Source organism: Odontomachus brunneus, unplaced genomic scaffold (assembly GCF_010583005.1).
Source record: "Odontomachus brunneus isolate Ranch 3 - 2012 unplaced genomic scaffold, Obru_v1 Obru_scaffold_031, whole genome shotgun sequence".
Classification (NCBI taxonomy): domain Eukaryota; kingdom Metazoa; phylum Arthropoda; class Insecta; order Hymenoptera; family Formicidae; genus Odontomachus; species Odontomachus brunneus.
Genome location: NW_022639481.1, coordinates 1,134,396 through 1,144,768, shown reverse-complemented (window position 1 = coordinate 1,144,768; position 10,373 = coordinate 1,134,396). Strand labels below are relative to the sequence as shown.

Below are 10,373 nucleotides of genomic sequence, written 5' to 3'. Positions count from 1 at the left end.
AGAGAGAGAGAGAGAGAGAGAGAGAGAGAGAGAGAGAGAGAGAGAAAGGGCTAGGCGAGACTGTGCTTCGAGAGAGAAGACAGACCAGGCAACGAGTCATCCTATTGCCTACCGAAAAGTCATATGCCCATACACGCGCGTAAGACGGTAAGTACTATCGTAAACTCACACTTGAATGTTAATTAGATTTACGTATGGAATTTCGTGGACGTTGCTTCTTAATGTCCGTGGCTCCAAGCCTTTAGGAAATTTTTTAACACGTTGACTATCACGTTGGATTGTCATCGATGATACAGCGCGCTACGATATTCGGATGTATTCCATTTACGTGTAACGTGTAATTAATTGCGTCTATTAAACTGGATACACAGGCAGTAGAAAACCGATAAAGCGAGATAAAAAATATGTAGGGATCGCGTTTACTCACTGCGTCTTTAGTAATTCGAACTTTGCTTGAACTATTGAACATTCGATGGAAATAGTGGAGTCAACGTGCTAAGTATGTCAAGTAGATAACTTGTATATTTATATTGGATTACTGGCCCCTTCACGATTCTTCGTTCTTAGGCTCAAATTTTCGAACTTTTAATCTTTGATACTTAAAAAACACTTTGCATTTCCTTCATTAGTTGTCGAGATAACTTGGATTTTAAATTCCTCGAGTCGAGGGGGTTCATTAAGCCAGCAAGTCACGTAGAGAGACAACCGCCGCGCGACTAACGTTTTCTCATTCTCACAAACTATTATGAGTGTTGGATATACAAAAAGAAATTCAATTTGTTAATTGATAATAACATAAATCATCATTACTTAGTCATACTTAAGCGAATAAAAGAATGCTTCTATGAATGCTTAACAATTTAATTGTAAAATTAAATTCTTATAAAATATTTTCATAACAGTAAAATAGTCAGACACATAAACATATATAATGTATCTTTCTCTCAATACAATATAATTCATTCATTACTGTCGAAATATATTTTCTCTCCAATATCAAAATATTAAGTACTCTAATACTTTATAATATTAAAATTTAATAGTACAAATGGAACTTTAGCTAGTATATTATATATAGCATACATGAGATGTTAGCAACGCAAAGGCTATTATAAATTAATTGTTTTGTAACATAGTATAGTTAATATTCATGTAATAAACGAATAAGTCTTTCATACTATTGCATCTTTGAAGAGGAAAATAAAGAATGCCGTGGCTTTTACTGTCATTGATTCGTCTCAATCTTTAATAGCCTCGGTCAGTTGCTAACGTGCTTTATGCAAAACATCCTGTATACGTAACCGAATGTTTACGTCTGTACTCGATTCTACCGTAATAATTGAGGGATAAATTAAGCGCGGGATGGAAATTTTAATAATGCGCTGGGAGCATATCGGGTTGAGGAGCGGCTAACGGTTCGTGTCTGATAGGAAAGAATAGCCACGGTGGCGTGCGACAGACCTAGCGATGTGTGAAATTGGGTAAAAACGTATCGACGACGGCCAATCCGGCGGCATCATTCGCGAAATACGGTGGCTCCCACGCGGGTTACGCGGCTGACACGCATCGCGAGGACGAGGACGAGGACGCGCGGTCGAGGGGGTGCAACGGGAGAGAATGACACGCTCGAGGGCGGAAAAGCGCGGAGGGCGGCGAGGGAGGAATCATTCGCGCGGCTATAAATACGCCACCGGGTAGACGGAGATTGTACCGGATGGCATAATTGAATTAGAGCGCTGACGAGCGCGTAAAACCAGCTGGCATTCGCGGCTCTTCATTCGCCGTCGAAAGTAGCGATGGCGTCGACACACTCGCAGAAAAAGAAAGAGGAAAAGTTGGGGGGCGCGAGAGGGAGACGCAGTGAAAAGTCCGCGGCGATAGTTCGGGCAGGAATGTTAAGGGAATGCGGGAAAAAGGAAACATTACCCAAAATCTTTCTTAAGATTGTATTCCTTTGGCTCGGTGAAACAAATATTTTATTCCTTTAGAATCACGATGACAAGTATTTGCACAGTTCTCTTATTTCCAGGGAATGTGTATTTGCACTGCCACAACAAGCTGAATCTTGATATACTTTCTGCGAATATTTTGAGTCTTTGGAATTAGTCTTTTATTCCGGAATAAACTATTCTTTCTTCCTAAAATAAGAAGTTTATAAATGTAACATAGCAAATTTAACGATTCGAACATTAGATGACTGCTATTTTCATTATCGTTACTGTTATCTCTGAACACTGTACGGCCAAAATGTGCGCCATAAGTGGTACGCGACGAAAGCATGAAATTTACATAAACATGAAGTCTGGGAATACTTCCTTTCTGAGTCGTAGCACGATGTTGAGACTATATATGGTCGCCATGAAAATGCCATCGAACATGTTGAGAGATGCAATGATAACATGGAATAGTTTGATTTTTTTCGCAGACTTTTTAATGTTTGCTATTGCTAGGTAACGTTATTTCTAGGGAGTGTACTGCTATTCTGTATACACAGAAAGACACGTTATTTATTCTTACAATATTGATTTCTCGTCTCGTCTATTTCTTCGTTTGTTGTAAAACGTGTCTTTTAACCGATTATTTTGGCCAAATCATTCTGAGGTTTGGAAAAATTGTTTGAAGATCGTGATTGATTCTGTTTCCATATCGTAGAGTCACTTGGCAGGGAATTGTTTCCACAAATGTTTACACGAGTTCTTCCTCATCTCCTACACACATGTCGTACTTCCCCTATGTTTTGCTGCTTATTTAAACGCAGTGGGAGACGTTGAAACAAGTCGTATAAATATATTAAGAAAAATTCAGGCACTGCCTTCGAGAAATAAATAAAATCTATCCCTATGTGTGAGAATACTGTAGTACACAGAGTGGCATGTATACAGTACTATTTTCAATCTCTTGTGAAAAGCAAAACAGAAGAAAGAAACGGAGAATGAGAAGAGAAAGATAAACTTTAACGTTTTTTAATCCTCAAATTGAAAATTAACAATTCTTCGGGACTCTCTTTGGACATCTAATTTGACTGCCGGATTAGTTGGTATTAAAAAAAAATGGTAGAATTTTCACGAACAAGGGTTAAAGAGCATCGGCGAATAACGGGGAATCTTATTTTTTCACATTGTACTGCTCTAATCGAATCGAGCAACCGAAAGACTCGCATTTTTGCGCTTGATTTTTGCGTTGCGGCTTATTCCCGCGGCGTGATGCACGCGCGTAATGCATTTTCCGATTACCCAGCACATCCAGACAAAATTCCCCAACCTCTCCACCTTGCTCTCCGTTCTCCCCGCCCTCCTGCTCTTTCCATACGCATGGGCACGACGCGGCTCGACGCATTCGCGCGTGCACGTGTATCGGCTAAAACGAACAGGCGACGTCTGTTTCCGCATTTTAATACTTCGCGCGGATCAATTTGGTTAAAATGGCGCCGCGCTCGCTGCGCGACGCTTTTTACATTTTTATTCGCGCTGTTGAAAGCCTATTTACGTTATGTCGCCGAATGTTTTGCCAACGGCTTTTAGGATGGATTAAATTAGTGCAACTGGATTATTTTTGTAAAATAAGTCAAGCTTACGCGGAAACGTTTAGAATTCGACATGCCGTGCGGTTGAAATTACACGTTGTGCAAAGGACGCAGCAAAAGAGTGTATCGATTTAGATTTAGGGAAAGATATTTGGTTGCTTGAATTTACTTTGTCGTAGTTAAAGACTTTCTGAGTTTTTTAAATTTCATATATTATTTATTAAATCTCTTCATCTAATATGTACTTAAAAATCATGGCTTGTGATTTGGATATAAAGTATCTAAAAACTATGTTCGCATATTTATGATACAATGTTTACGACGATACAACAAGATATCCATCCATCAAGTCCATCACATCCAGATACGCTAAGCCGCAGGTAGTGCAAGAAAGTCTGCAGCATTTTTACCTCGACGAATTTCAGGACGCATTCGGTGTACAATGGGAGAGATTATTTTTTTTACCAATTCTCAAAAGATATATCTCACTATTGGATATTGGATGCGTTCTGAAATTTATCGTAGTAAAAATGTTGCAGCCATTCCTCCATTGACTGCATATACCTCTCGACGTACACTGAGATTATTGATTTTTACAAAAAGCTGGGCGAATACCCGTCACTATTATCTTATGCCCTTCGAAAGAATCGAAATCTACAGCAGTAGTCAAAGTTTCGTCGAAGAACGTCGATTCCAAATTAAAGGGGGCGCGATGAAACGGGTTGATAAAAGTTTTATTCGATATCAGTTCGCGGTCGATAACTGCGACATAAAATCCTCACCGCGAGGTCGAAGTTGGAAATCGATTTGGTTACGCATCCTGTGTCCTCGCGTAAAGGGATCATTCGCGGCCGAGGCGAGTTTATCGTGCCGCGGGCATCGCGAGACTGTAACGACTTAAATTTATATCCGCGTGTGAACCGCACCACAGCTCGCGCTCTCGTCCACTCGCTGACTCGCTCAATGCACGCTCAAAGCGTTAATACGATACTTGTTGATTCGCTGCAATGCAGCGGACATCTCGCTCTGTGTATTTCTCTGCTCACATTTGGTAATTGAGTAGTCGAACAGGATTAGGATTCGATGATCGGTTGTATTTAGCCGTCTGAACTTCATCTTCAAGAGGATACCTGAATCCTCATATGTAATTTTAGACGGATATGATTTTCACGCTTGTAAACAGAATACAGAATGAAATTAAAGAAACTAAGAGAACAAAAATGATTGATTTAAAATTATAGTTATAGTTATAACTATAGTTAAAATTATAGTTATAACTAAAATTATAGTTATTCTTGAAATCAACCATATTTTTTCGTTATTCTAATGGTAATATATAGTAGTAATACGCATTTAAAAATGGTTTTCTTGACCATAATTTATAGTAATTATTTCTCTATGTAATTATTAGTTAATTACAAGTGTCAAATAATTTTTCCTCAGTGTAAAAAATAAAAAAAATATTTATTTAATGGATACTATTGACACATATTTACTTATACCAATATAAAATATTTTTCACACAAATAAAAAAATATATACTTTCTTAAAATTTTAGCTTCATATACGAAAATAATTGTGTATTAAATTTAAATAAATATGTTGTTAGTACCCACCGAGTAAATATTTCTTATTTTTCAGTACTATTTTTCTGTAATTTGTCTGCAACACAAAATCCAATAATACTTTAGTAATAAATTATCTCACACTTGAATATCAGCACACTTTATTATTAGCATAATAAAATAAACGAGGAACTTAAAATTTCGTGGGGATAATGTACAATCTCAGTTTTAATTCTTAAATAAATTGTGTAGCAAAGTACATTTTAAAGGAAATATACGTGCGCTGAAATACTAAAATCAAAATGCCTTTCAAATTGTTACTGTTAGTACACGCAAATTTATTTACTATATTATACCATTCATATTATATTACTCTAATTAAGTTTCAAGTACGGAAGTAAGTAAATACGGAAGTATTGTCGTGAGGGTCGCGAAATGTCTTAACTGACTTCGTCTTCGTGACACCGAAGCTGCCTAGTGACACGCGATGCCTTTCCAAAGTTTACGTCGATGGTAACGAGAGAAGATTATTATGACACGCTGTAATTTAATCCAATGTAAGAATACTGGAACTTAAGACTCTAAGAATTCCAATATAGAGAGGAAGTCTCCAAACAATCGAAGATCGTATTCTTGTTTTCTGTTGCTTAAATTTATTAGTTAAACGTGTTAAAGTAAGAATAAAAAAATCTTCAGGACTTGGAAATCCAGATGTTCCGAACGCCGACGAAATTGGCCACCCATATTTCTTTGGGATTCATAGTTGCAAATTTTCGTTCGCGCAAATAAAAGTCCTCAGGCGCAATCCTTGCTCCATAGGAATGATTATCAAATTGTTCCAACTCATATTGTAAATTTATGATCCTGGGAGGTGCCAGATGTTAATTGGAAGCAGGCTGCACCCACACACGCTTGTATCAGCCATAAAGGCATCTCGTGTATTTTCATGTGGGCGACGTGAAGCCAGAACTGGCACAGGACTAATTCCCAGAGACAAACACTTTAATTATAACCTTGCCACGTACCTACGTGTCGTCATATCGTTGCATTCATTAAATGTGGCCGCTGTCGCTCACTCGCATCCTGTTATTCGATTACTTTCACACGGCAGAACTCCATTCAGAAAAATGTGTAGTTTGCGCAAATCATATTTGCCAAAAATATCACCGTGAATACAGGGTGTCCGGTAATAAGTACAAATAAGTTAGGAGCTTTCATCAGGTCTCATAATTAATCTTCATTAAGTAAGTCCTGCTGGCATCATTAAAAAAATTCGCACTTGATACGAAATTTATTATTACTTGTGTATGTTAACTAGTGTATTATTAATAAATTAATTAATTAACTTGGCGTATCATTTTACGTTCAACACATTCGATTAGATTCTGAATTCTGATTTCGTTAGTCTACCGTTTCTACATATTTCCGACTAAATTTTCCAGTTTTACGAACTTTTTCTTCCTCTTGTGTTGGTGAACAACGTCAAATATTCTCCTTAAGCTGGATTCATTAAAATTATCTGAATTAATTAAAAGTGCATGGGACACGGCAATTAGTTTAAAGTCATTATCAGGCGTAAACGCGCGTAATTTTCTTCTAATTATTTGCCCTCCGCTGCGCTCATACGCCATTTTACGCAGGCAATGGTAACGCTATTGTTGCGGCGGGAAACTGGATTGATGGAAATAATGGCGTAGGAGGAAAACAAAGAGAGCTCGGCTACGTCACTGTCGACCGCTATCAATTATTTTCAAATTACGAATTTCACCAGGATATAGTACAATTGATTTATTCACGTCGTCGGGTACCGGTGCCATTTATTCGGGGCACACTATACCGTTCATTTTGCACGCCGCCATTTTTCTCCAGGTTTGCATTGAAAATTGAGCGACGCGCAAGGGAGATAAATTGTATTTTCTAACCACTCTTTTCCTTCGCGAAAATGTATCTAGCGTTGTAAATGGCGTATTTATGTAAAATGCTGTTCATCTGCTTGTAACTTAAAAGCTAAACTTTTCCAGATTCTTCAGAGTTACGTAAATTTATTTTCATACTTTTGAATTATTAATATCTCTCTGACGTTTAACTTTTCGTCAAGTTTTGAATGAATCATCAATAATCAATAATCAATAACCTTAAATTTAATCCCGCGCTAAATGATAAATGTATGATGAGGAAAAAGCAGGTTACATTTAACTGTTGGCATTATGTTGCAGCGTGCGGCTTGCGAAGAAATCGAAATGGTGGAGTTGTGTGGTAGCGGCCAAGCATCCTCAGCTATGGGGGTGATGGGTATCGGCTCGGTGGTGTCTGCGGCGACGTCGTCGTCCTCCTCGTCAACCACCACTACCACGGGGGCTTCGTCCTCTGCGTCGGGCCGCGCCGGCGTCCTCGAGACCCAAGTGCGCGGTCAATGGTATCGCGTGTTTGTCTCGCTGGAAGACGATTATCTCAGCATCTCCCTTGACGAGAGCTGCGAGACCAGCAACATTGCTCTGAATAACGGCAACATCAACAACAACAACGTGGACAGTCTGAACGATCCGGACGTGCCCGACTCCGTGGCTAATCAGAAGCGCATTGTCCGCGTGGTCAAGAGCGACAATAATGGCCTCGGGATTTCGATCAAAGGCGGCAAGGAGAACAAAATGCCGATCCTCATCTCGAAGATTTTCAAAGGCATGGCCGCGGACGCCACCGAGCAACTCTACGTCGGCGATGCCATTCTGGCGGTGAACGGCGAGGACCTGTGCGAAGCCACGCACGACGAGGCGGTGAAGGCGCTGAAGAGGGCTGGCAAGGTCGTCGAGCTGGAAGGTGAGTACTTCCACCCGCTATTACTTATTTTCAATGAACGCGCGAGTGTATCAAAGTACGCGAAAGTGTACAAATCCCGGAACGTCGTTTCAAAAAAAAAAAAAAACGACGATCACACGACAAGGCGTTGCTATCCTTATTGCATAGCAGACATGCAGTTTGTACTACATGGCGGCTATATTACTTGAAAGACACGTATTTCGTATTACATGACGCCGGTGTTACGCGGAAAACATGCAAGATACCAATTTCACTTGTGACGTATTGTTCCTCCGACAACTTCGTGCAGGAGCTTCACGGATCCGCTTCTCGGAAGATGGATGTACTAAGCGACACAAAACATTCCTGACGTATGCAACATTAAATTCCACGTCTTTATCCGCACTCTATTCGCGCCGTTTGTCATCCCTCGCGTACCTGCAGTGTCTTTAGGATGTTCGGAAAGGGTTAGGGAAGCAGAACACAAGGGGAAGGCGCGCACTTGTGCGAGTTCTATCCGGGGCTTTTAACTGGATTGGTGTGCCGGATGTGTGCAGCCAGCTGGAAAAAGCCGACTATTTTCTTTTTTTTATACTTAGTAGATCAGCGCTTTGTGTGTGCCCTTTGTACCGAAAATCAAGAAGTCTAAAGGCCCGCCGGGAGAGTTGTCATTTTAAGAGTACACGCTGCACGATACACCGAGATATTAGATGGGGCTCGTGCGTGTTCTCAGAATTACTCTGAGAAAAATCACGGGATAACGTTACCTAATAAACTTTGATTGTATTTAAAGCAACTTGTCGCAAACATTGCATAAAAGGACCGAATGTTTGGGATTTAATTTTTTCTGCGGATTCTTCAAACGTACAATTATTAAGGAATACTGATTCTTGGATCGAAGAATAGTTCTTTTACTCTTTGGACCACGCGAATCAATGGTCTCGCGCACTCTCGTTGCTTACATTTTACACTAACTCCATAAAAGAATATATAAGAAGCGAATGCAGATTCTATCGTCGTCGTGTTTGCACGCGCATATTGTCTGAGCGCTTTAAATGGCGTTCATCTTGCGCGCGCGCTTTATTTTGTCACTCTTTCGCTGCATACGTCATTACTTTGCTGCCTTTGTCCGCGGCTATCGTTTGTTTCTACCCGGGATAGGGACACGCATTTTCCTGCATTTTGCATTTAACATTCTCCCTCCTTCTCTTTCTCGACGTACACTGCGCCATGACGCCTCGGGCCCTTCGGCATGGATGGTTGCTGGCATATTTCGCCATGTGATTGTATGCACGTCTGCTGCATCGTTATTTTCTCGCGTCTCAAAAGCTAGAAAATGCCACGACGGTTGTTGCCGGGCTATTCCAATCGGTGAGAACCATTGCTCCCTTACTTCTTCATAACCCTCGTCCGCTTAGACGCGTCCGTGCTCGCGCAAGGACGTGACAAAGAAATTTCACCCCGACGAATGGAGATCTCGCCGATGGCGCATACGTCCCGATCGAAAGAACCACTTACCGGGCGTAGCATATAATGAAGCGCTTTCAATCCCGCTGAATCCTGAATCGCTTCTATGAAGAGGCACTTTTCGCTTCGATTTTATGCGGAGTGCTTAATGAGAAATACTTCACCCGTCTAGGGGAACTATTTGTGTTGAAGAAGCTTATTGAGGATTTTGTTAAGAACCTCGCATTATGAGCTGATTAACAAGCAAAGTGTCTAATTCTACTTGTAATGACTCCCGTTACGCTCTATAAATTGTGGAAAAAAATTTCGTCCGATTTCTTTAGCGGTAGCGGCTCGATTCTAACGAGATATTGGAGAACTACAAACTTTGAGTGGAGAATTAAATCGCGAGAAGAGAACATTTTCACATGAACATAGACCTGAGCGTTCAAGTTGATTTCGAATCGATAACAACCTAACTCAGCTTAACTTGACCTGACCTAATCTAAATCTAATCTAAATTAATTGAAAAATAATTCCTAGATGAAGTTTGTAGATATTCAACATGCCGTATAGTTTGGTAACAATGAATAATGGCAATAATACACCAATAATCTCAAATGACGTGGAGCATATTCGTCTGCAAGATTATGGCAGTCGGGCGGGAGGTCAGGTCGTGCGATTACGAGAAATTTTCAGCTAGGCGCGAAAGTCGTGATGACGCCCCCGCGATACGATCTCCGCGAACACGATGCCCAACTTCGCGTGACTTTTCCGCAACAGCTATCTATTCGCCGCTCAGTAATCTCCGTGTCGGATCTAGGATATTCTGTCTGTGAGATATCGCGTGTCCTTGATTATGGATCACCGCGAACGACTCGTTTAAGCGTGCGCACGTGCATGCACGTGTATTGTGTTTACCACCAATGGTAATCGTCGAGGGCGCGAGCGTATTGTGCGCCGCCGTGCTGTACGAGATAAAATAACACATCCATGTCTTATACACGTGAATTACTGTAATGCACATTTTTTTTTTCATAACG

General features: G+C 40.4%; 1 protein-coding gene across 3 annotated transcripts in view; it reads left to right on the top strand.

The window, feature by feature from the left end:
- The window catches only part of LOC116843307 (beta-1-syntrophin), a 277,140-nt gene continuing 266,767 nt past the window's right edge, over positions 1–10,373 (top strand). For 2 of the 3 annotated variants that reach the window (XM_032813643.1, XM_032813641.1), the window contains exons 1-2: positions 1–147; positions 7,305–7,905. In XM_032813643.1, coding sequence (XP_032669534.1) covers positions 124–147; positions 7,305–7,905 — 625 coding nt within the window. In that variant the 5' untranslated portion in view covers positions 1–123. Of the gene's footprint in view, positions 148–7,295; positions 7,906–10,373 lie in introns of those variants that run through there. The other variant, XM_032813642.1, reaches the window with a different exon arrangement.